At 47.0% G+C, this 27625-nt stretch overlaps 1 protein-coding gene across 1 annotated transcript; it reads left to right on the top strand.

Annotated features, from left to right (window-relative positions):
• Window positions 1-271: 271 nt before the first annotated feature.
• LOC124716839 (proline-rich extensin-like protein EPR1) lies at window positions 272-26902 on the top strand. The gene is made up of 4 exons (XM_047243392.1): window positions 272-275; window positions 2759-2812; window positions 15164-17249; window positions 26689-26902. Exons 1-4 carry the CDS (start codon window positions 272-274, stop codon window positions 26900-26902), a joined length of 2358 nt encoding a protein of 785 aa, XP_047099348.1.
• The last annotated feature ends 723 nt before the right edge of the window (window positions 26903-27625 follow it).

Here is a 27625-nt window from a genome sequence, read left to right as displayed (position 1 = left end):
TTGTTACGAAATTTTTGCTTTACGGGATTAATTAATTAATTGGGCAGACAAGGGTACACACAATAATATGCCAGCCAATGAGCAGGATCAGCATTAATTATTTGCTTCACGACCAGTTGTTGCCAACACAGCGCAGTTCGCCACCACTGCCTTAAGAAAAATTGTACCTGACAGTTAAGAAGCAAAGTTTAGTCACTGATTTTAACCAAGGTGAAGCGCGCAGTTTTATTCTGTCTTGTTCTGTGCAAGTGTGAAGAGTGATAGGGGGAACATGGGTGAGTTAATACATCTTGGTGAGCTGAAGAATTAGCAGTAAGAAAAAAGAGAGGGCGATTGGCTAACATAGGAAAATAGTTTACTCCTAGTGTTTTACTGTGGATTGGTTGTAGTTGTACACTTTCGGGTACAAGAATGCTGTGTTTTGTTCACCATCTATGGTGATTTTAAGTAATTCTGTGTCAGTTTTTTTTCCCCCGTAGCAAACTAGCGTTCATCTGTTAGCTACTAGATGTATAAGTTATGTTAGCCTCAACTGAGTTAGAGAAAGTGAATAAATCTAAATGTGCGCTGATGCATCATTCGATGTTTGAATTGTAAAGCCTATGTCACATTGATTTCATAACTATGCTTCAATTGGTATTGTAATAATATTGTATTGTTATTTATTGAGCATCCATTTTATCATATACAATGATATAGGAGTTGACATGTTACATTATTTGAGTTTGTAATTATACAGTAAATTAATAACATAGCCCTACAGTGGTAAACCCTAAATAAATTACCGGGTGATGATAAAGTCAGTATAAATTTGAAAACTGAATAAATCATGGAATAATGTAGATAGAGAGGTACAAATTGACACACATTCTTGGAATGACGTGGGGTTTTATTAGAACCAAAAAAAATACAAAAGTTCTAAAAATGTCTGTCAAATGGTGCTTCATCTGATCAGAATAGCAATAATTAGCATAACAAAGTCAGACAGACAAAGCAAAGATGATGTTCTTTACAGGAAATGCTCAATATGTCCACCATCATTCCTCAATAATAATAATAGGAATAATGTTGTGAACAGCACTGTAAAGCATGTTCGGAGTTATGGTGAGGCATTGGCGTCGGCTGTTACCTTTCAGCATCCGTAGAGATGTCGGTCGATCACGATACACTTGCGACTTAAGGTAACCCCAAAGCCAATAATCGCACAGACTGAGGTCTGGGGACCTGTGAGGCCAAGCATGACAAAAGTAATGGCTGAGCACATGATCACCAAACGACGTGTGCAAGAGATCTTTCACGTGTTTAGAGATACGGGCTCGAGCGCCATCCTCCATAAACATCATACATTCCAGCAGGTGCTTATCAGCCAGGGTGGGGATGATGCGATTCTGTAACATATCAGTGTACCTCTCACCTGTCACGGTAGCAATTACAAAACCAGGATCGCGCATTTCCTCGAAGAAAAAATCCCCGATAACGGTAGCTGTGGTAAATCCAACACATACCGTGACATTCTCGATGTGGTAAATCCAACCCATACCGTGACTTTCTCGTTGTGCAATGGAGTTTCCATGACTGTGCCCCCTCACCATATTAGGAACTATAACACTGTGTCCATAAATAACTGTGCAAACATATTTACAAACACATGCACAGTTACCTAAAGAAAGAAACCCACTTTCAGTGCATGCAATGTCAAAATAATAAATTTAATAGTGTTATGTTCAAATTTCAATAAAAATGTGAAAGTCTACTCGCCTTTGCAAAAATGACGAAAACAGCCCTGCCAACAATGTGACTGCTGGTACAACACTGAAGGCTTCATAAATGAAGCACGCTTTGTTGCTAATTCGTACAGTACTGCTGGTGGTACCATCTACCAGTTTGTTTTCAAACGAAGGTGAGTTGGAAAACTTGCCCCTATGGAAAATGTGCCCCGGTCTCCCCTATTTCAGTAGTTTCCTCTGAGAGGTAGACAACACCATACATTGCCTGTACTTAGCTTAATTCTTCAGTTTTATGTGATACTGTTCTCTCGTGTAACAGTCTCATTTGTAATGTCTCTTACTAATGTATTTCAATTTTAATTTTCAGCATATGGACAGCTCTACTAAATCCCGAGGCACCAGAATTAATAAGGTGTTCGTTAATGGGGGGGGGGGGATAAAAAAAAATTATTCAGTTGGATTGGTACTGACGTAAAATACATACTCCACCCCATCTGGATTGCTGCTTGGTTTTGGAATGCAACTTGTTCTTGCATTATAATGGTGGGTTTTTGTATGCTGTTGAAGCCTGTTTACACTGAGTAAACATCTGTACGTACATGTCAAAAACGTTCATAAAGCTCAGCCAAATATATGAGTTTAAGTGCTGCGAAGGTGACTGGCTTTTCAAGCATTTTTTTTGCTTACTGTATTAAACAAAATGGTTGTGTTCCAACTAAGACAATGTATGAAACATTTCATAATGCGTTTAATGCATTTGTAAGCGCTTAGTTTCATTAACTGGCTATGAACATGAGCAAGTTTACTGGTACATTATAGTTTCAGCCTTTATAACCATATTATAAATTTAATATGGCTCTTGTATTTGCTTCCAGAAACATTCCTGTGTACACTGAAACTTTTGAATGCTGAAAAGTGCAGCAGTAGCTCATGTCAGTATTTGTGGCCATTGTGTAGTGTAATAGTTTATCGAATAAAGTAATGTACAGTGCCAGGAAAGAGATTTGTAAATGGTAGAATTTCTGTTACAGGCTTGGTCCTGACGTCTGAAGAAAATGGACCTCCTAGAATCAGTGTCGCACCAGGTAAGTTATGTGCACACACAATGGGCGTATCAATGAGTACTTCACAGCTTTGAAAATGCAATAATTTATTCATTTGACTTGGGGATGGATTTGGTGTCATTTTATAGGGAAATGATTTACCTTACACTTCCATAGGCCCAATGTGACTGTTTGGTTACACCGCACACATTCCATCTGAAGCACAGGTCTTGGCAATGTGACCACAGCGTGTCACATATGACTTGTTCAGTTGCGGGGTATTCTAACTCGGAAATACAGTAGAGATGTCCAGGAATGTTTATGGGTTTTTCACTGGTGCAAATACTACTTTTCATTAATTTAACCACTTGCATGAGAAGTTGACTACTCAGTACAGATAGCCTTTCCATTGTATCTTTCACCCAAATTGTTACACTACCATAGGAGACCCTATAATCAATCAAGGGCGGCGAAGGGCGCTCTTTTTTGTTACACAATTACATGTTCATTTGATAAACTATTTCTGCTTCCTGCAAGTACCTATTAGTAATTTTTATTTTTCTTGTAGTTCAACTGTGACGGTGCAGCAGTCAACACTACATCCAGATGACCCTGAATTACGAAGGTATGGAATTGGCATATCCAGTGGACCAGCATCACTGATAAATCTTCATGCACAAATGTCAGTTGAAAATGTGTGTGTAAAAGTACTTAGTTTAGCTGTGTTCCAAAGTAGAATGTGAAGCTATGTTATCATTTTACATATAGACAGTTGACTGGCTGCTGTGTTTCTATAAAACTAGCATACACAGAAAGCTTCCCAGTTATGAAATATGTATAGTAAATGAATATAATTCATACATCTCCTTCCACCCTTTCCCCTCGGTCCCCACTTGAGCTTTCTGAGCTTTACAATGCTGCAAAGTTTTTCTGTTGATTACAAATCTGGGGGGATTTCTGTTGTGACACCTCTGGCATGGCTGCTGTGACAACACGGAGTATGCGCGCGCACGTGTGCATGCGCGTTTGTGTCTTTTTTATAGTTCGGCAACTGATGGTGCTGGAGTCAACACTGAAGCCAGAGGTACCAGAATTTCAAAGGTATGGAATGGGCATGTTTAATGAAATTGGCGATAAATCTTTTTGCCGTTGTGCCAGCTGACAATGAGTAAATGCACTTATGATGTGACCGGAAATTGAATTTCACATTGTTGATAGGCTGTTTCTGTGAAACAAAATACATCAAAAAAATGTGTCCCCAAATTCATTTACTCACTTTGGAGGCTTTTCTCAGTCCTTTTTACTTACTTGTGTGACACTTAGGGGGATTGTTCTGGGAAACCATGATAAAATGTCCAGAATTTTTCAGGTTGCACTTCGATAGAATGCTTTCCTGGATTATTGAGAGAGAATACTTTCGAATTGATGGGGCATATCGACAGTCCTTTGGATCTTCCCTTTGGTGCTCTCTGCACCCTCAAATTTGGCATAAATATTTATTTCACAGGTTTTATCAGATAGATTGACCTTCCGAAGAGACTGCAATCAGATCTTTATGTTCATGACATCACCCATCCAGCCCACTCCCTGTTCCCATTCCAGCACTACACAGCCGTCATTTCACTGCCACACCCAGTCTTAATTTTCTTTATTTTTATTTCTCTCCTTTCTCCTACTTACCCCGTCCCCCACTCTACACCTTCTCACCTACCCTCCGTCTAAACTGCAAAGGCCTTAATGTCGGAAAGCTATGATTGTGTCAAACTTTTTATTGTGCCTATCGCGACTCAGCATCTCCGCTAAATGGTGAGTAGCAACTTCCCTTCTCTCGTATTGTTACATTCCATCCTGGATTTTCCATTGTTTCATTTCATGTTAGTTCATTAACAGCAGAGTTAGTGAAGTTCGGCTGAATGTCGACAATGTCGTACAGAGCGAAGCAATTGTTACAGAACGTCACTTTGAATGCAGCGTGTCAGGGACTGCTGGGGTTTTCATCCTGTCCGCTGTAACAGTGACGGCGTGTCGGGGTGGCGCCCACGCGGCCACAAGCTGCGCCGAACCATTCAGCAATTTCGGCGTGTTGAAGTTGTTTCCTGTGACTGGCTGGCTGGCAGCACGGCACCCATCTCTGCTTCTCCGCATGGCTCCCATTAAAATGCCTGAAACAAGTATTCCAATGGTGTACTGGCTTTAAGGGTACAGGTTATTAGCTGTGGAAGAACACGCAACTTGGTTAAAAGCATTTATTGTTCAGTAGGCCGTCTTTTCACTGGTCTGAGAATTTTTTGGCGCGATAACAGGTTTCTTGTGGCTTCACAACTGAATTGCACTGTGACACTGCTACTTAGGGTATGTCACACGCACGTTGTACTACACACTTACATTTGTTCTTATGGTCGATGTGCTGCCAGAGCATCTCTCAACACACGAAAATATCGCACACACTAAATGTTTCCGTCGAGCCAAATTTGCTTTAATTGACTCCGAACGGATCACTATCTACCATTTTTATATACAGTCAATTTAATGTTCACTGAGCACTGCACTATGACCATCTATCAACAGTTGACTTATCCTGACGTATATATTGGTGCAGATCCAACAGTCATTTTCTGTCCTCCGTTAGATTGTTTGTGCACACAGTTTATTTTTAATGCATATCAACTGTTCCTTGCATAATCACTCATCTATATGGAGTCCATTGTGTTTACCACATTCATTACACATTTTTAGTATTGTTACTAGGCATATACGGCTTTTTTGTAATTATTTAAAGGATTTGTGATTTTTGCTACATAGTTTTCTTTTCCTTTTTCGGTGTAATTTGCCAGGTTATCACCCATCTAGCAAACAGATTTTACCATGTGCATGACAGCTGGACTTGGGCATATTGCTCAAAACATACTTCATTTAGTATTACAATTATTTTTTTTTAAATGATCTGTCCTACAGGACTCCAGTGTAGTTTCTGCGTAGACCGACTTGATTCGTGTACCGCATAATTAATATTCAAGGACCTGCACCAAGTACACGGGCTTCAATTGAAGCATCGTTACATACAAAGTGTAGGTTACACGAAACGGGTTCCTTAATTCTCACGCAATTACACCTATTACATTACTATATGAAATCTCATCATCATTAATTGTACATACTGCCTACAAATGAAAAATGATTCAAGAAATTATTCATTACTTTGTCAAAAAAATTGTTCCTTCCTTGGTGAGCATATACTATTTTACGGACACTAATTGTCTGTTAACAAAATCTTCAATTTGCATGTTATTGCCCAGTTTATTGAGTCTACTTTCATGCTATGTTTACCTATTAAATGTCTTTCTCAAAATTTTAAATACACACAAATTCTTTCTTAAAACTAACCTACTTATACTCTAAAACACAATTGAAATCTTCTTACTGCTACTATTTACATCTGACAGGTCATTGAATTAATAATTTCGCATCTTTATGTGGATACAATCCTTTTTATTTTCCCCGTCTGGGTGTGTGCTAAAGAACAGCTACATTCGTGCGGCACCTTTACATTGTATTTCTGTGTGTTGGTTACACCTCGGTCGTACTTCTTTTTTCTCTTAGCAGCACAACTGGTTAAGTTGTCCCATACCTCTTATCTTTTCCTCTGTTGTTTCTGCCCTGGCTAGTAGTCTCAGGAAAGGTGTGAGCGATTTATTCTTTGTCATATAAACCCCTTTCAATATCTCTACTGGTGGGTATCCTGTACTTGATTTGGGTGCTAAATTACGTATTTTTACAAATTTAGGTACCCACTCAGGCCATTTTGTATGTTGATTTGCAATGTAAATTCTAAGGAACTTATTCAATTCTGTGAATGTTCTTTCGACTAAACTTGCTTCTGGATGAAACCGGGATACCAGAATATGCTGTATACCTTGATCCTTTAGATAATTTTTCCAAGTGTGACCCGTGAAGTAAGTGGCATTGTCAGTTATTGCTTCAGGTTTCCCCACTTGAGGCAAGTATCTTTGATTGATCCGTCTGACTATGCTTTTGGCAGTAGCTGATTTTATATAATAAATTGTCAAGTATGTGGAAAAAAATATCATACACTGCCAGTATATATTTCGTACCTCCTCTGGCCGTGGGATAGGGACCTGCTATGTCCAACGATACTAACTGAAGCGGCTGGAGTCGAACTATGGGATGGAGTTCAAATTTTATGGTCCTATTATAGTGTTGTGCTTTCTGTCATATAGCCCAAGTCTTAACTGTTACTTGAATTTGGTGTTTCATTCAGGGGTAGTAGCAGTTTCTCACAATGAGTTCTATGCACTTCCCAATCCCTGCATGGCCCCATGCTAAGTGCGTGTGCCATATTACGACTGACTGGCTAGGTATGCACACTGCCCAGCAGTCTTTTGTGCTAAGTTTATGGTACAAAAGGTTTTCCACAATTTCAAAACCTTGATGATCTTTATTGTTGGCACCTTTTTCAATATTACTAATGATTTTTGCCCACATTGGAACTGATCTCTCTCTAGTTCAGGAAAATTTTTACACACAAAAAAAAAAATATATATATATAGAAAATCGCTCTTGTACGCATTGTCTCATACTAAAAGCACTTTATACTCGGCGGATTGTTTTGGCATTTCTGCTAACTCTGGTAATCCTGCCAGTCGCAATAAAGCATCCACTACTGTTATCTTGGCCTTTTATATACATAATCTTTATTCGGTATTCTTGTAAGGTAACAGACTGCAGTAGGTAACAGTTAAGAGGGTCACATCCTATACTAATGATCAAAGGAATCATCAAATGAGTAGGCATAGGATGGGTGGCCACACATGGGGTCACACACCGTAAAGACTGCTAAAAGTGTCGCAACCAAACCAACCCCCCCCCCCCCCCCCCCCCCACCTCCTGCTCCAAGACTAAAGGAGAACCTTATATTTGGAAATAAAAACCACTTTCATGGAGGAAACCGAGGAGCAGGTCAACCATCCGTGGATTGTCTGCTAATATTAAATTTAAGGAAGCACGAAGGGTCGTAAGAAGGGGACATGCCACCAATATGTGAGATATCGTCAGTCTGACACCACAACCACACTGTGGGGGTGAGTCATTACATAGCACGAAACAATGGGTGAGCCATGTATGGCCAATACGTAGAAGGCATAAAATAGTGGATTCCTTCCGAAAGGGGTGGAAAGAAGTGCCCCAAACTGCGGTAGACTCCTCGATTGTGCGGAGTTTATTACTATTAGCAGTAGCACTCCAGATGGCATTCCACTGTTGGGCAAAGAGATTTGACGTAGATCTGCATATCCACAGCTGGAATCGTGAAAGGAAATGGGGGTTAAGTATCTGCTTTTCTAGCCAAATGGTCAGCCAATTCATTCTGTGGACTTGGGACCCAGAGGATGATGACTGAACAGGTGACACTCTCAAGGGGTAAGTGGAGCGCATGGATGGCAGAGACCAAGGGGTGATGAGAGTAGCATTGTTCAATAGCCTGCAGGCTGCTCATGGAGTCAGAACAAATTAAAACACTATGGAAGGAGACCTGAGAGACAAAAAGGGAGGGCCCTGTGAATGGCTAGAAGCTCTGCTGTAAATATACTACATGATCCTGGCAACAAGTGGTGCTCGAAGCCGGTGGTGGACGTGAAGAGATTGGTCCTAATCCGTGGTCTAGGCACTGTCCAAGGGGGGAGGGGTACTGGAGGAAAGACAACGGGTGCAGTCCAGTGAGCGCAGATAGAGATCCTGGCAGGGGATATTGAGATGTATGCCAATCGGCATCCCACCCGTGGGCGGGTATTAGGAGGGAGACATCCCTCATTGGCAAAGAGCACAGGGTACACAGGATGGTCAGGGAATTGGCGAATGGCAACTGCGTAATAAACAGTTGGTTCGGTCGGATCTGTGGAGGGGTATCCCTGCTTCTCTGTGGAGACTAACAGGACTATGTGCAAAAGGCACTAATAGCCAGATGCATCCAATAATGATGGACAGGGTCAAGGAGTTTCAAAGTGGAAGGAGCTGCTGAACCATAAACCTGACTACCATAATTCGAGTCTGGACAAAACTAGAGCACGGTGAAGATGTGTGGGTTGGTTGGTTGGGGTTTAAGGGACCAAACAGCTAGGTCATCAGTCCCTTGTTTCAAATGTGGTCCATTCCGATAGTGTGACATCTCAGAAAAGTCAGAACAATAAATGGGGAAAGGCTAAAAGTAAAAGGGCAGTCATGATGTCAATGACAAAAACAAATTGAGGTAAGTCAGCAAGAGAGCGAACCCAACGCTATGCTGAAGCAGCAGAAGCAAGACCACCTGCGACTTAAAAGGTGCAACCACTAGAATGTAGAAGTACGTATGGGAAAGGGAGACTAACGAAACCTAAAAAAAAAACCAACCCCACTCACCGCACTGCCCCAACACCAGAGAGAGATTAAAAACCTTAAAACTGAGAATAAAAACCACTTTCCAGGAATCGTCAGCCAACATCAAAGGTACTTGGCACACAGAGCTAAAAGAAGGGGGCATTCAACTAAAATGTGAGCTACTGACTGGAAGGCTCCACAACCACAAAGTGGGGGTGGCTCATCACACAAAAGAAAACCATGGGTAAGCGTGGTATGGCCAATGTGGAGACGACACTGTGGTCGAGTCCTTTCGGGAGAGGCGAAAGGAAGAACACCATGGGCCTGGTGTCATCTAAATCGCACAGAGTTTATTAGACAGGGAAGTAGCCTCCCAAGAGTTGGTCCATGGTGTGTGAAGTGGGATTTGATGTGAAGCCATAAATCCGCTGCAGGAGGGGTTACAGAAAATGAGGGATAAGTGACTGCTCCCCCAGCCAAACAATCAGCGAGCTAATTATGCGGGATATCCAAATGGCCAGGGACCCAAAGGAAGTGAACGGAACAAGCAGCATGGTGAATAACAGCGAGATGGTCATGGATGGCAGAGACCAAAGGATGGCACGAAAAACACCGATCAATAGCAAGAAGGCCACTCATTGAGTCCGTACATGAGTAAACGCAGTTGTGTTGGGACTGTTTAATGAAGGTAAGGGCCCGGGAAATTGCAATCAATTCCGCAGTAAACACCCCACATGTAAGTGGCAGCAGATGATTTTCGGTTCCAACAGGACGTGAAGGCATATCCCACATGATCAGCAGGTTTAGAGCCATCAGTGTAAAAAACAACAGCATCCCGAAACTTGCATAAAATATGGCGGTTAAAGGAATGGAACACCATCGGCGGGATGGAATCTTTCGGACCTCAGTGGAGATCCATCCAAATTCGAGACCGAGGAACTAACCGGGGGAGGGGGAGGGGGGTGGGGGTGAGGGGGTTGGAGGGGAGGGAGCGAGGAAGACAGGACAAGAAAGGAAGCTGAAAATCACGGCAAAGAGACGCAAGGCGGAGCCCAACCGGTAAACACGCCCTCGGGCGGGAATCAGGTGGGTGACTTCCATGGTCTTGGAACAGGATAGAACAAGAAGGATGAGTGGGAGAGGAACAGACAGTGAATGCATAAGACACCACAAGCTGGAACCGTCCAACAGAAAAGGGGGTGGGATTCCAGCTTCAACCAGGAGACTATCAACAGGGCTAGTAGGGAAGGCACTGGTGGCCAACTGGATACCAAGATGGTGGACTGGATCCAGCACATGCAGTGTGGAAGGAGCAGCCAAACCATAAACTTGACAACCATAGTCCAAGCGAGACAGAACTAGAGCACGATGAAGACGGAGAAGGAGGGAGCGGTCCGCACCCCAAGAGGAGCGGGCAAGGAAGCGAACGACATCAAGTTTCCAGAAACATCCTACCTTCAGAAGTTTGATATGGGGCAGCCAAGTGAGCTTGTTGTCGAAAAGAAGACCCAGGAAACCAAACTGTGGGACCACAGGCAATCATCGTGCATCGAGATAGAGCTCTGGATCAGGGTGGATTGTATTATGGCGACAGAAGTGGATCACCCACGATTTTAAAGGAAAGAATTGAAACCCATGCGAGAGGATCCATGCAGAGGCACACCGTATAGCTCCCTGGAGCTGCCGCTCTGCAGAGGCCATCGAAGAGCAACTAACCCAAACGCAGAAATCATCCACATACAGTGCAGGGGCCACAAGTCCACTGATAGCAATGAGGAAAAGGACACTCAAGACAGAACCCTGTAGGATGCCTGTCTCCTGGGTCCATGGAGAACTAAAATTAGTACCAACCCGAACCCTGAATGACCGATGGAACAGGAACTGGCAGATAAATATCTGGAGTGGGCCCCAAAGACCCCACTGATGAAGGGTAAGTAAGATGTGATGGCGCCAGGCCGTGTCAAAGGCCTTGCGTAGGTCAAAAAATACTGCAACCAAATGGCGGCACTGGGAAAAAGCCTGCCACACTGCAGATTCCAAGCGAAGTAAATGATTGATTGGAGATCGTCACTCTCGGAAGCCACACTGGTAAGGGGACAATAGATCCCAAGATTCGAGGACCCAATTGAGCCGACTGGCTACCATCTGTTCAAGTAACTTACAAACAACATTGGTCACACTATTTGGCCGATAGCTGTCAACAAATAGGGGGTTCTTACCAGGCTTAAGGACAGGAACCACGATGCTATCCCTCCACTGAGAAGGGAAGTCACCCTGGAGCCAGATACGGTTAAACACCCGGAGAAGATGTTGCCATTGTGGAGCACTGAGATGTTGAAGCAGTTGGTTATGAATGGTGTCTGGAGTCTGGGCCAGGGGCCATATCATGAGAAGAAGAAAGTGCGGAAAGAAATTCCCATTCAGTAAAAGGTTCATTGTAAGATTGTGACTCACAAGGGGTAAAACATAAGGTGGAAGCTTCGGCCCGCTGTTTGCGGTGAAGGAAAGCAGCCGGATAGGAGGCTGATGCTGATGCCATTGCAAAATGTGTCGCAAGATGTTCTGCGAGAACCAATGGGTCCGTACAAAGGCCACCTGGGAGGTGAAGGCCGGGAAGGGTGGACTGCCGATGGCAACCTTGGAGATAGCGAAGTGTACCACAACATATCCACTTGCTCTGTTTGATTAAATAAAGGGCTTTAGTGCGAAGGCGCTTAAAGGTAATAAGGCTGGCAATGGATGGGTGCCTCTAAAGGTGTTGCAAAGCTCCACGGCAATCACAGATGGCAATGGCAATGGCTGTACTCCACCACGGGACTTGTCTGTGACTAAATGGTCCAGATGAGTGCGGTACAGCAAGGCTAGAAGTGCGAACAATCGCATCAGACACGTCACGGAGGACGTCATCAATACAGCCCGACAAAGAGGGAGAAAACATGACCTGTGCAGTGTAGAGAGACCAATCAGCGCGTTTGGAAGACCAACGAGGTAACCTGCCCATCGGGGAGCAGAAAAGGAGAATCGGGAAATGATCACTATCACAAAAGTCGTCATGTGGCGACCAGTGTAATGAAGGGAGGAGAGAGGGAGAAGAAAGAAAGATCAATGGCAGAAAAGGTACCATGACCGGCACTGAAATGAGTAGGGGAGCCATCATTAAGAAGGCACAAGTTGTGGTCTGTAATAAACTGATCTAAGAAGACCTCGTCTAGATGGAAATGCGCTGCCCCACAAGGGATGATGAGCATTAAAATCCCCGAGGAGGGGGAAGGGAGGAGGAAGTTGCTGTAGAAGGGCAGTTAAGGAAGCAGGTGTAAGAGTCCTGTCAGGAGGGAGATAAAGATTGCAAACTGTGACCTCAGAGTCCAGGTGGACCCTAACAGCAACCGCTTCCAATGTAGTTTGAAGAGGAATCCACATGCTAGCAATGTCTGTACGGACCAAAGTAAAAACGCCACCAGAAGCCCGCAGGGGTCTGACCCCATTTCGACACAAAACACAGAACCCACAGAGGGTTGGTGAGTGATCATCAGTAAAATAAGACTCCTGTAGAACCACACAAGCAGCAGATTAAGATGAAATAAGGGATTTCAATTCTAGAAGGTGACTATAGTATCCATTACAATTCCAGTGGATAACCACAGAACGATGATTGAAATGGGGGTTGAACAGGCTAAAGCCAGTCATACCGCCGGGTCACCACCCGTCACCGACAAGCAGGGGGGTGACATCCACGAATGACAGGTCAGAATCTGGTGGTGAAGCCGGGGATAGAACCTCTGGTGACACCAGAGGCTCTTTGTACCAGGACTTATGTTTCTTCTTCTTTCCTGGTTGAGATCAAGGAGGGCTGTGTGGCGTAAGGAGCCAGCTGCAGCAAGATCGGGAACAGAAAGAGATCATGCGACGTGGGGCCGACAGACCGCGGTTCTCGCGGTCGTCACGCGGCAGCAGACCTTTGGCGTGGAAGGTGCCGGGAATGGGCATCCCGGGAGGGGCGCCCTTGACCAGCAGATGCCGAAGGAGTGGGACACTTCTTCGGCTGGGAAGGGGGAGCAGTGCCCAGAGAAAATGGGGGAGCTGCAGGGGAGCGGGGGAAGACAAGGGTTGGTTGGTTGGTTGTTTTTGGGGAAGGAGACCAGACAGCGAGGTCATCGGTCTCATCGAATTATGGAAGCACGGGGAAGGAAGTCGGCTGTGCCCTTTGAAAGGAACCATCCCGGCATTTGCCTGGAGCGATTTAGGGAAATCACTGAAAACCTAAATCAGGATGGCCGGACGCGGGATTGAACCGTCGTCCTCCCAAATGCGAGTCCAGTGTCTAACCACTGCGCCACCTCACTCGGTGAAGACAGGGATCCAGGATTGGGGTAAGGAAGGGGGAGGAAGGGGTGAAGATGTAACCATAGCATAACTAGATGTCATAGACAGGGTGGAGACGTGTATACTTCTTACGAGCCGCTGTGTAAGTTATACGATCAAGGGACTTATACTCCTGTTTCTTCTTTTCCTTCTTATGTTGTTGTTGTTGTTGTTGTTGTGGTCTTCAGTCCTGAGACTGGTTTGATGCAGCTCTCTATGCTACTCTATCCTGTGCAAGCTTTTTCATCTCCCAGTATCTACTGCAACCTACATCCTTCTGAATCTGCTTAGTGTATTCATCTCTTTGTCTCCCTCTACGATTTTTACCCTCCACGCTGCCCTCCAATACTAAATTGGTGATCCCTTGATGCCTCAGAACATGTCCTACCAACCGATCCCTTCTTCTGGTCAAGTTGTGCCACAAACTTATCTTCTCCCCAATCCTATTCAATACTTCCTCATTAGTTATGTGATCTACTCATCTAATCTTCAGCATTCTTCTGTAGCACCACATTTCGAAAGCTTCTATTCTCTTCTTGTCCAAACTATTTATCGTCCATGTTTCACTTCCATACATGGCTACACTCCATACGAATACTTTCAGAAATGACTTCCTGACACTTAAATCAATACTGGATGTTAACAAATTCCTCTTCTTCAGAAACACTTTCCTTGCCATTGCCAGCCTACATTTTATATCCTCTCTACTTCGACCATCATCAGTTATTTTGCTCACCAAATAGCAAAACTCCTTTACTACTTTAAGTGCCTCATTTCCTAATCTAATTCCCTCAGCATCACCCAACTTAATTAGACTACATTCCATTATCCTTGTTTTGCTTTTGTTTATGTTCATCTTATGTCCTCCTTTCAAGACACTGTCCATTCCATTCAACTGCTCTTCCAAGTCCTTTGCTGTCTCTGACAGAATTACAATGTCATCGGCAAACCTCAAAGTTTTTACTTCTTCTCCATGAATTTTAATACCTACTCCGAATTTTTCTTTTGTTTCCTTTACTGCTTGCTCAATATACAGATTGAATAACATCGGGGACAGGCTACAACCCTGTCTCACTCCTTTCCCAACCACTGCTTCCCTTCCATGCCCCTCGACTCATAACTGCCATCTGGTTTCTGTACAAATTGTAAATAGCCTTTCGCTCCCTGTATTTTACCCCTGCCACCTTTAGAATTTCAAAGAGAGTATTCCAGTCAACATTGTCAAATGCTTTCTCTAAGTCTACAAATGCTAGAAACGTAGGTTTGCCTTTCCTTAATCTTTCTTCTAAGATAAGTCTTAAGGTCAGTATTGCCTCACGTGTTCCAGTGTTTCTAAGGAATCCAAACTGATCTTCCCCGAGGTTGGCTTCTACTAGTTTATCCATTCGTCTGTAAAGAATTGGTGTTAGTATTTTGCAGCTGTGACTTATTAAGCTGATAGTTCGGTAATTTTCACATCTGTCAACACCTGCTTTCTTTGGGATTGGAATTATTATATTCTTCTTGAAGTCTGAGGGTATTTCGCCTGTTTCACACATCTTGCTCACCAGATGGTAGAGTATTGTCAGGACTGGCTCTCCCACTGCCATCAGTAGTTCCAATGGAACTACTTATATACTGGGCAATGTGGAGAATGATTGCCATGACAATTAACACATACAGGAGGGGGGACTCCCCTCAGGACTCCCCTCAAGACTCCCCTCAAGACTCCCCTCAAGACTCCCCTCAAGACTCCCCTCAAGACTCCCCTCAAGACTCCCCTCAAGACTCCCCTCAAGACTCCCCTCAAGACTCCCCTCAAGACTCCCCTCAAGACTCCCCTCAAGACTCCCCTCAAGACTCCCCTCAAGACTCCCCTCAAGACTCCCCTCAAGACTCCCCTCAAGACTCCCCTCAAGACTCCCCTCAAGACTCCCCTCAAGACTCCCCTCAAGACTCCCCTCAAGACTCCCCTCAAGACTCCCCTCAAGACTCCCCTCAAGACTCCCCTCAAGACTCCCCTCAAGACTCCCCTCAAGACTCCCCTCAAGACTCCCCTCAAGACTCCCCTCAAGACTCCCCTCAAGACTCCCCTCAAGACTCCCCTCAAGACTCCCCTCAAGACTCCCCTCAAGACTCCCCTCAAGACTCCCCTCAAGACTCCCCTCAAGACTCCCCTCAAGACTCCCCTCAAGACTCCCCTCAAGACTCCCCTCAAGACTCCCCTCAAGACTCCCCTCAAGACTCCCCTCAAGACTCCCCTCAAGACTCCCCTCAAGACTCCCCTCAAGACTCCCCTCAAGACTCCCCTCAAGACTCCCCTCAAGACTCCCCTCAAGACTCCCCTCAAGACTCCCCTCAAGACTCCCCTCAAGACTCCCCTCAAGACTCCCCTCAAGACTCCCCTCAAGACTCCCCTCAAGACTCCCCTCAAGACTCCCCTCAAGACTCCCCTCAAGACTCCCCTCAAGACTCCCCTCAAGACTCCCCTCAAGACTCCCCTCAAGACTCCCCTCAAGACTCCCCTCAAGACTCCCCTCAAGACTCCCCTCAAGACTCCCCTCAAGACTCCCCTCAAGACTCCCCTCAAGACTCCCCTCAAGACTCCCCTCAAGACTCCCCTCAAGACTCCCCTCAAGACTCCCCTCAAGACTCCCCTCAAGACTCCCCTCAAGACTCCCCTCAAGACTCCCCTCAAGACTCCCCTCAAGACTCCCCTCAAGACTCCCCTCAAGACTCCCCTCAAGACTCCCCTCAAGACTCCCCTCAAGACTCCCCTCAAGACTCCCCTCAAGACTCCCCTCAAGACTCCCCTCAAGACTCCCCTCAAGACTCCCCTCAAGACTCCCCTCAAGACTCCCCTCAAGACTCCCCTCAAGACTCCCCTCAAGACTCCCCTCAAGACTCCCCTCAAGACTCCCCTCAAGACTCCCCTCAAGACTCCCCTCAAGACTCCCCTCAAGACTCCCCTCAAGACTCCCCTCAAGACTCCCCTCAAGACTCCCCTCAAGACTCCCCTCAAGACTCCCCTCAAGACTCCCCTCAAGACTCCCCTCAAGACTCCCCTCAAGACTCCCCTCAAGACTCCCCTCAAGACTCCCCTCAAGACTCCCCTCAAGACTCCCCTCAAGACTCCCCTCAAGACTCCCCTCAAGACTCCCCTCAAGACTCCCCTCAAGACTCCCCTCAAGACTCCCCTCAAGACTCCCCTCAAGACTCCCCTCAAGACTCCCCTCAAGACTCCCCTCAAGACTCCCCTCAAGACTCCCCTCAAGACTCCCCTCAAGACTCCCCTCAAGACTCCCCTCAAGACTCCCCTCAAGACTCCCCTCAAGACTCCCCTCAAGACTCCCCTCAAGACTCCCCTCAAGACTCCCCTCAAGACTCCCCTCAAGACTCCCCTCAAGACTCCCCTCAAGACTCCCCTCAAGACTCCCCTCAAGACTCCCCTCAAGACTCCCCTCAAGACTCCCCTCAAGACTCCCCTCAAGACTCCCCTCAAGACTCCCCTCAAGACTCCCCTCAAGACTCCCCTCAAGACTCCCCTCAAGACTCCCCTCAAGACTCCCCTCAAGACTCCCCTCAAGACTCCCCTCAAGACTCCCCTCAAGACTCCCCTCAAGACTCCCCTCAAGACTCCCCTCAAGACTCCCCTCAAGACTCCCCTCAAGACTCCCCTCAAGACTCCCCTCAAGACTCCCCTCAAGACTCCCCTCAGGACTCCCCTCAGGACTCCCCTCAGGACTCCCCTCAGGACTCCCCTCATGGAGTGGACGTCCACAGTCACTACAGAGAGGGGCCTGCGAACAGCTGGAAGACATGTCCAAAATGCAAGCACTTAAAACACCTCATAGGAAGGGCTTCACATCACCATAATCTTTACTTTCTCAGGGAGGGTATCCCCTTCAAAGGCCAGGATAAAGGCACCAGTATCAATGCGATTGTCCTGAGGACCCTTCTGAACACGCCGAACAAAGTTAACACCCTGCCATCCGAGATTGTCCCAAAGTTCCTCATCAGTTTGAAAGATGAGGTCCCTGTGAAAAATCACACCTTTAACCATATTTAGAGACTGGTGGGGGGCAATGGACACAGGAAGTGTGCCAAGATGGGTACAGGCACAAAAGGCCACAGACTGGGCAGCTGAAGCAGTTTTGATCAGCAACTAACATGACCGCATCTTGCTCAGGGAGTCCACTTTACCAAACATGTCTTGAATGTGTTCCACAAGGAACAAAAGGTTTGATATTGGTGAAAGTATCCACCTCAGTCCTGGTGCAAACTAGATAACGGGGGAAAGGTTTCGCCCGTACCCGACAGGCCTGACCCTCTTCCCAGGGGGTAGCCATGGAAAGGAAGGCCAAAGGGGCAAGAGAAGCAACACTCAAAGAATCATTTCCACACAGAGATGGCCGCAGAAGAACGGCCAGAGTTCTGGACCCGTATGCGTTTCATTTGCATAGCGTCCGCCCTGATACCACCCACTCCGATCTGGGGCTCTCCTCACGGGCGCCACCCAGCCACAGCAAGGGCCGTCTGGCATGGCGGCCATTGCTGGGAGTTGCAATGCTCCATGATGACGAGCAACCACTCCGAGGCTTGCATGAGGAGGTCACAGCTCAGGTATCAGAAGTGTGATCCCTGTGTGTTCAGGGGGCTCCACCAAAAGGGTACATAGCAACCCCACCACATGGGCTGGCTACTGAGCTGGCTATGCAGCCTAGCATCAGACAACAACGTGAAAGAAAAGGTGGAATGTACTAGGAGGGCACACGTCGGAGACACTAGGTAAGGTCCTCTTCCCCAAATGGCTCACACTACGGAAGAGAAATTTAGTGATGGAGTTCAAACCCCAGAGGGGGACCAGGGGGTGCCAAAAGAAGGAGGTGATTACGCAACAAAGCAAAATTGTAAAACCAACAGAACCAGGAGGATAGTGGGGGGCCAACATAAGCAAGGACACCAGAGAGAGAGAGAGAGAGAGAGAGAGAGAGAGAGAGAGAGAGAGAGAGAGAGAGAGAGAGAGAGAGTGTGAAGAAGCAAATGGTGAAGGGGAAGGAAATGCAGCCCTGGAAAGAAGGAAGGCTGCAATTGCTCGGTGCCCTGTGCTCGCCACGCACTTCTCCACAAAAGAGTTGTGGACCCCCTGAGGATGCTGAAGTAGGCATGAAAATAAAGATAAAAAGTCAGGTAATGAAAATCAGCAGGAAAACTGAAGGTTTATGGTTGTAATGGACAAGTTATTGAAGTATGTACTTTCGAATATCTACAAAGCAAACAAACCATGATAGGAAACCACATACAAAAAATTTCAGACAGGGCAGAAAAATGGTCATAATTTTGTTTATTGTGTATCAGGCAAATAACTACAATGAAAATCATAGTATACAAATATTGTCTACCAATTTTGATCTGTGGATCAGAATGCTGCTTCAGGACAAATAAAGATCTGAGTCAAATGCACTTTTTATGAGGGATTCTAGCTAAGATGAGTTGGGACAAAATAAGAAGTCTAAGTATGGAACTTCAGATCAATCTCAAAGAAAACTGAGTTAAATGGGCTGAAATGGTTTGGTCATCTTAAAAGAATGGCAAAACAAATGCTACCATGAGCAGCTCTGGAATGGGCAAAATGTGGATGAAGACCAATTGCAAGAGCATAAACAAGACAGAGCAGGTGAGGGATGAATAAGGAGACAGGACTACAATGAGCGTAAATGCTGAAAAATATAGTTGGTTGGTTGGTTGGTTGGTTGTTTGAGGTTGAAGGGACCAAACAGCAAGGTCATCAGTCCCTTGTTTCAAATAGACTCCATTCTGCTAACGGGACATCTCAGAAAAGTCAGAAAAATAAAACGGAAAAAGGGGAAACGTAAAAGGGCAGTCACGTTGTCAATAGTAAAAACAAATGAGGGAAGTTGGCAAGAGAACGAACCCAACACTATGCTGAAGCAGCATAGGCAAGACCACCTGTGACTTAAAAGGTACAACTGCTATAATGCAGAAAGTACGTATGGGAATAGAAAAACTAACCAAGCCTTAAAAAGAAGAGGTAAAAACAGAGTAAAAGGGAAAGAAAAGAGGATTCCGGTCAGGGAGGGGAATCGGGAATCTCTGAACACTGCCTACAGTGGGAGACACCCAAACACTCACCGCCCTGCCCCAACACCAGAGGGAGATTAAAAACTTTAAAACTGAGAATAAAAACCGCTCTCCCGGAGGAAACCTAGAACCAGAGAGACCATCCAGGAATCGTCAGCCAACATCAAAGGTAAAGTGTGGGGGAGTCTGTACTTAGCACGCAGAGCCAAAAGAAGGGGGCATTCAACCAAAATGTGGGCCACTGACTGGAAGGCTCCACAACCACATAGCGGGGGTGGCTCATCACGCAAAAGGAAACCATGGGTCAGCCTGGTATGGCCAATGCGGAGACGACACAGTGTGGTCGAGTCCTTGCGGGAGAGGCGAAAGGAAGAACGCCATGGGCCTGGATTCACCTTAATGGCACGAAGTTTATTAGACAGTGGAGTAGCCTCCCAAGAATTGGCCCATGACTGTGCAAAGTGGGATTTGATGTGAAGCCGTAAATCCGCTGCAGGAGGGGCGACAGAAAACGGGGGGTAAGTAACTGCTCCCCCAGCCAAACGATCAGCGAGCTCATTACCCGGGATACCCACATGGCCCGGGACCCATAGGAAGTCAATGGAACAAGCAGCATGGTGAAGATCAGCAAGATGGTCATGGATGGCAGAGACCAAGGGATGGCGCGAAAAACACCGGTCAATAGCAAGAAGGCCACTCATCGAGTCCGTACATAACAAAACGCGGTTTTGTTGGGATTGTTTAATAAAGGTAAGGGCCCGGGAAATTGCCATCAATTCCGCAGTAAACACCCCACATGAGGGTGGCAGTAGATGATTTTCCGTTCCAACAAAGGACGTGAAGGCATACCCAACATGATCAGCAGATTTAGAGCCATCAGTGTAAAATACAACAGCATCCCGAAACTCCCATAAAATTTGGCGGAAAAAGGAACGGAACACCACCGGGGGGATGGAATCTTTCGGACCGCGGCGGAGATCCATCCGAATTCGAGGCCGAGGAACTAACCAAGGAGGAGTGGAGGGGAGGGAGCGAGGAAGACAGGACAAAGAAGGAAGCCGAAAATCACGGTTAAGAGACGCAAGGCGCAGTCCAACCGGTAAACCCGCCCAAGGGCGGGAATCAGGCGGGCGACGTCTATGGTCTGGGAATAGGATAGAATAGGAAGGATGAGCGGGATAAGAACGGATAGTAAGGGCATAAGCACCAGAAGCTGGGACCGCCGAACAGAAAGGGGGGGGATCCCAGCTTCAACCAGGAGACTATCAACAGGGCTAGTAGGGAAGGCACCGGTGGCCAAACGGATACCACGATGATGGACCGGATCCAGCACGTGCAGCGTGGAAGGAGCAGCTGAACCATAAACTTGACAACCATAGTCCAAACGTGACAGAACTAGAGCACGATAAAGACGGAGGAGGAGGGAACGGTCCGCACCCCAAGAGGAGTGGGCAAGGAAGCGAAGGACATTGAGTTTACGGAAACATCCTACCTTCAGGAGTCTGATATGGGGCAGCCAAGTGAGCTTGTTGTCGAAAAGAAGACCTAGGAAACGAAACTGTGGAACCACAGGCAAACTTTGTGCAGCGAGATAGAGCTCTGGATCAGGGTGGACCGTAGTACGGCGACAGAAGTGGACCACCCGCGATTTTAAAGGAGAGAATTGCAACCCGTGTGAGAGGGTCCATGCAGAGGCACGTCGTATAGCCACCTGGAGCTGCCGTTCTGCAGATGGCATCGAGTAGGAACTAACCCAAATGCAGAAATCATCCACATACAGGGCAGGGGCGACTAAGGGACCGACAGAGGCCACAAGTCCATCGATAGCAATGAGGAAAAGAAGGACACTCAAGACAGAACCCTGTGGAATGCCCGTCTCCTGGGTCCGTGGAGAACGAAAAGCAGTACCAACTCGAACTCTGAATGACCGATGGATCAGGAACTGGCGGATAAAAATCGGGAGTGGGCCCCGAAGACCCCACTGATGAAGGGTTAGTAAGATGTGATGGCGCCAGGCCGTGTCATAGGCCTTGCGAAGGTCAAAAAACACTGCAACCAAATGGCGGCGCTGGGAAAAAGCCTGCCGAACTGCGGATTCCAAGCGAAGTAAATGATCGATTGGAGATCGTCCCTCTCGAAAGCCACACTGGTAAGGGGACAATAGATCCCGAGATTCGAGGACCCAAGTGAGCCGACGGGCTACCAGCCGTTCAAGTAACTTACAACCAACATTGGTCAAACTAATTGGCCGATAGCTGTCAACAGATAGGGGGTTCTGATCAGGCTTAAGGACAGGAACCACAATGCTATCCCTCCACTGAGAAGGGAAGTCACCCTGGAGCCAGATACGGTTAAACACCCGAAGAAGATGGTGCCGTTGTGGAGCACTGAGATGTTGAAGCAGCTGGTTATGAATGGAATCTGGGCCAGGAGCCGTATCATGAGAAGCAGATAGAGCAGAAAGAAATTCCCATTCAGTGAAAGGTTCGTTGTAAGATTCTGACTCACAAGTGGTGAAACATAAGGTGACAGCTTCAGCCTGCTGTTTTTGATGAAGGAAAGCAGCTGGATAGGAGGCCGACGCTGATGCCACTGCAAAATGGGTCGCAAGATGTTCTGCGAGAACTAATGGGTCCGTACAAATGCCATCTGGGAGGTGACGGCCTGGGAGGGTGGACTGCCGATGGCAACCTTGGAGAGAGCGAAGTGTAGCCCATACCCGTGACAGAGGGACAGTGGAACCAAGGGAAGAAACTAATCGTTCCCAACATATCCGCTTGCTCTGTTTGATTAAATAACGGGCTTTAGCGCGAAGGCGCTTAAAGGTAGAAAGGCTGGCTACAGATGGGTGCCTCTTAAAGTGTTGCAAAGCTCGACGGCGATCACGGATGGCAATGGCAATGGCCGTACTCCACCACGGGACTTGCCGACGACGAAATTGTCCAGATGAGCATGGGACAGCAAGGTTAGCAGCGCGAACAATCGCGTCAGACACGTCACGTAGGACGTCATCAATACAACCCGACAAAGAGGGAGAAAACTCGACCTGTGCAGTATATAGAGGCCAATCGGCGCGGTGGAAAGACCAACGAGGTAACCTCTCCATCGGGGAGCGGGAAGGGAGCGTGATAATCAACGGGAAATGGTCACTATCACAAAGGTCGTCATGTGGCGACCAGTGTAATGAAGGGAGGAGAGAGGGAGAAGAAAGAGAAAGATCAATGGCAGAAAAGGTACTATGACCAGCACTGAAATGAGTAGGGGAGCCATCATTAAGAAGGCACAGGTCGTGGTCTGCAATAAATTGGTCTATAAGAAGACCTCGTCTAGATGGAAAGGCACTGCCCCACAAAGGATGATGAGCATTAAAATCCCCAAGGAGGAGGAAGGGAGGAGGAAGTTGCTGAAGAAGGGTGGTTAAGGCAGCAGGTGTAAGAGTCCTGTCAGGAGGGAGATAAAGATTGCATACTGTGACTGCAGAGTCTAAGTGGACCCTAACAGCAACCGCTTCCAATGTAGTTTGGAGAGGAATCCACGTGCTAGCAATGTCTGTACGGACCAACGTACAAACGCCACCAGAAGCCCGCAAGGGTCCGACCCGATTTCGACAGAAAACACGGAACCCACGGAGGGTCGGTGAGTGAGCATCAGTAAAATGAGATTCCTGGAGAACCACACAAGCTGCTGAGTAGGACGAAAGAAGGGATTTCAATTCCGGAAGGTGACGATAGTAGCCATTACAATTCCATTGGAGAACCACAGAACGATGGTTTAAATGAGGGCTGAACACGCTAAATCCAGTCATACCGCCGGGTCCCCACCCGTCACCGACAAGGAGGGGGCGACATCCATAAACGACAGGTCAGAATCCGGTAGTCAAGTCGGGGAAGGGACCTCCGGTGACACCAGAGGCTCTTTGTCCCGGGACTTATGTTTCTTCTTCTTTTCAGGCTGAGATCGAGGAGGGCTGTGTGGCATAATGGAGCCAGCTGCAGCAAGATCAGGAACAGAAAGAGACCGGGCGACCTGGGAGCCGATAGACCGCGGCTCTCGCGGTCTCCGCGCTGCAGCAGACCTTTGACCTGGAAGGTGCCGGGAAGGGGCATCCCGGGAGAGGCGCCCTTGACCGGCAGACGCCGAAGGAGTGGGACACTTCTCCGGCTGGGGAGGGGGAGCAGCGCCCAGAGGAGAAGGTGTGGGAGCCGCAGGGGAGGGGGGAAGGAGAGGGGTCCGGGATGGGGGTAAGGAAGGGGGAGGAAGGGATGAAGATGTAACCAAGGCGTAACTAGATGTCATGGACACAGGGTGCAATCGTGCATATTTCTTACGGGCCTCTGTGTAGCTTAAACGATCAAGGGACTTATACTCCTGTATCTTTTTTTCTTTCTTATAGACTGGGCAATCTGCTGAACGTGGAGAATGACTACCATGACAATTTACACATACAGGAGGGGGAACACAGGGACTCCCCTCATGGAGTGGACATCCACAGTCACCACAGAGAGGGTCCTGGGAACAGCGAGAAGACATGTGGCCAAAACGCAAGCACTTATAACACCGCATAGGAGTTGGGATGTACGGCTTCACATCACAGCGATAGACCATAATCTTAACTTTCTCAGGAAGGGTATCCCCTTCAAAGGCCAGGATAAAGGCACCAGTATCAATACGATTATCTTTAGGACCCTTCTGAACACGCTGAACAAAGTGAACACCCCGCCGTCCGAGATTGTCCCGAAGTTCCTCATCAGTTTGAAGGATGAGGTCTCTGTGAAAAATCACACCTTGTACCATATTTAGAGACTGGTGAGGGGTAATGGACACGGGTATTGTGCCAAGATGGGTACAGGCACGAAGGGCCGCAGATTGGGCAGCCGAAGCAGTTTTTATCAGCAACGAACCTGACTGCATCTTGCTCAGGGAGTCCACTTCGCCGAACTTGTCTTCAATGTGTTCCACAAAGAATAAAGGTTTGACACTGGTGAAAGTATCTCCATCAGTCCTGGTGCAAACTAGGTAATTGGGGAAAGGTTTTGCCCCTAGACGACGGGCCTGACCCTCCTCCCAGGGGGTAGCCACAGAAGGGAAGGCCGAAGGGGCAAGAGAAGCAGCACTTGAGGAATCAGTACCACGTAGAGAGACGGCCGCAGAAGAGCGGCCAGAGTTTTGGACCCGTATGCGTTTCATCTGCATAGCGTCCGCCCTGATACCACCCACTCCGATCAGGGGCTCTCCTCACGGGCGCCACCCAGCCACAGCAAGGGCCGTCTGGCACGGCGGCCATTGCCGGGAGTTCCGATGCTCCAGGATGACGAGCAACCACTCCGAGGCTTGCATGAGGTGGTCACAGCTCAGGTATCAGAAGTGTGATCCCTGTGTGTTCAGGGGGCTCAACCAAAAGGGTACATAGCGACCCCACCACACGGGCTGGCTACCGTGCTGGCTATGCACCCTAGCATCAGACAACGACGTAAAAGAAAAGGTGGAATGTACTAGGAGGGCACACGTCGGAGACACTAGGTAAGGTGCTCTTCCCCAAATGGCTCACACTACGGAAGAGAAATTTTGGAATGGAGGTCAAACCCCAGAGGGGACCAAGGAATGCCAAAAGGAGGAGATGATTACGCAACAAAAGCCGGAGTGTAAAACCAACAGAACCAGGAGGATAGCGGGGGCCAACATAAGCAAGGACACCAATAGAGGGAGAGGAGAGGGCGAGGGGAAAGGGGTATGGAGGGGAAAGGAGGGGAAGGGAAAGGAAATGCAGCCCGGGAGAGAAAGAAGGCTGCAATGGCTCGGGGCCCCGTGCTCGCCACGCACGTATCCACAAAAGAGTTGTGGACCCCCTGGGGGGCTGAAAAATATACTCTGTAACAAGATAGGAAGCTTTGGAAATGAGTGGCACATGCACAAAAAATTCAGGAAGAACAATACAGCTAACATGCATTTTACCTGCAATTCTCATGTGCAACAGCACAACTATGACCCTTAAAAATTTTTGGTTAACTGTAAGAGTAAAATTATTACCAGCAGAAATACACAGCTATAAATGCTGTAAGAAATACAGTACAAACCACACAATGCTTTCAAAATAGCCTTTAGTTAGTCTCAACAAACATTCCATCCAAACACTAATCACATTCAGTCTAGTTACACGAACAGATTATTCAACAGTTCACCCAATACTACTTCGACACACTACCAGCAATCAGCCACAGAACACAGGCAATGTCTGAGCTAAGATGTCAGCTACTGCACAATGGTGAGCAAAAATATGGAAGCATAGAAGGTAGGTTCACCATTTCACAGCACACCACAAACACCCTTGCAACATGGGACAAGACTGTACCTGGATTTTCCATACATATCACAAGTGTTCCAGTCTGAGCTGACAGGCAGACAGAAATGGGATGTCCTCATGGCAGTGCAGTTTGGTTGTATTGCACTGTGGTGCAAAACCTGAAACGAAAACCTCTGTCACCTCACAAGAGCTCCAAGCTAACTTACGAGGTAAAAGTTACTACAGCATGAAGCACAAATTGGATATTCTAATATTTATACCTGGCAAGTAAACTACATAATTAACATTAACAACATGCTTTAAGTGGGTATCCATACATTTTTAAGTGTCATTGCAGATTCTTTTTACATCACCTCCAATGAGAGTGAGCTTTCCAATTTGGTCCAGTGAGCATATCTTATCTATTCTTTGAACTTGCCATTCTGTATCACTGCATTGGAACTTTTTCTGGTAAAAGTTCTTGAATGTGAGAACAGAGTTCTTTGCCAAAAAGTACTTTCAGGATGGCCAGGTCAATTTCCCCCCTGGTGGATGCTGAAATATACATGTGGGAGTGATAAGTCTACAGTCGACAGGACACAAACATTCTCCTTGCGAGTGAGGTTCTTTGGAGGAGACAGTCAGTGTTCATTTCCCACATTAACGTATGTATGTATTGCATTCGTGCGGTACAATAGAAGTGATTATTCCCAGTATAAAATCCACACAAGGGTTTCCCTTTATATAGTGAAATTACCCCGTAACTAAGTAGTGTGACAGTAGACAAGTTCCTTTAGCTATTTTCCGCACTGTCTCTTATTGACAGGTCATCTGCACACAACCTCTTCCGCGACATCGACGGCGTCATCCAGAATATCAAGAAGAAGCTCGACACGATGCAGCAAATCCCTCAGTTCACAGTGCCACAGATTCCTACATCAAATACCGACTTCGTCCACGACATTATGTTTCCAACTGCACCGTGTGTACCGGCAGTTCCTGGATATTGCCTCACACAACCAGCCCGCAGGACACGCTAACATCAGACCAAATGTGCTCCAATTTTCATCACCCGCATCGATGCTGCTACTAGGAGTTTCAAACTTTCCGTTCGCCGGCTCTTGTGGCCCACACGCGTAGCGGTTACAATTTCGGCCCCCACTTTTCGTTCCCGAACATCCAGAAATTTGGTTCGCTATTATGGAAAACATTTTCGTGCAGCAACAAATAGTCGATTTTGAACAGTTCACGCTAGTGATATGCAACCTGGATCAACGTGCTTCATCTGTGGTATCATATAATTATGCAACCACCACCACAACAAGCCTACGCCACCCTCAAGTCGGCGTTAATTTCGCATTTCACAAAACCTGTGGATTGGCGGATAACACAGCTCCAGTACGACGAGAAACGCAGTGACAGGTCGCCTTCAGACTTTTACTGGCATTTACATGCTATGGTGGAACCTTCTGTGTTCTCAGACACACTACTTGTGCACATCTGGCAACAGCAGTTACCTCCGCAGGTCTCCTTAACTGCTTTCGAGGGCCGCCCATTAAGCGAGTTGCTGCAAATGGCCGATAGAGTGCACTCCCTGCTCGACTTGCACACCACAGTGACCGCCGCCACAACCACTTCGGCCAACAACAGCAGCTAAGAATGGCCAGGGCCGATTGACATGACGCCTCCAGCTTGTGCTGCCACGACTGCACGACGAGTCCGGACATGACCAAAGATTTATGATTTCTGCCCGCTGCCATCTA

The sequence above is a fragment of the Schistocerca piceifrons genome, chromosome 9, assembly GCF_021461385.2.
Source record: "Schistocerca piceifrons isolate TAMUIC-IGC-003096 chromosome 9, iqSchPice1.1, whole genome shotgun sequence".
NCBI lineage: Eukaryota > Metazoa > Arthropoda > Insecta > Orthoptera > Acrididae > Schistocerca > Schistocerca piceifrons.
This window is presented reverse-complemented; position numbering and strand designations above follow the sequence as displayed.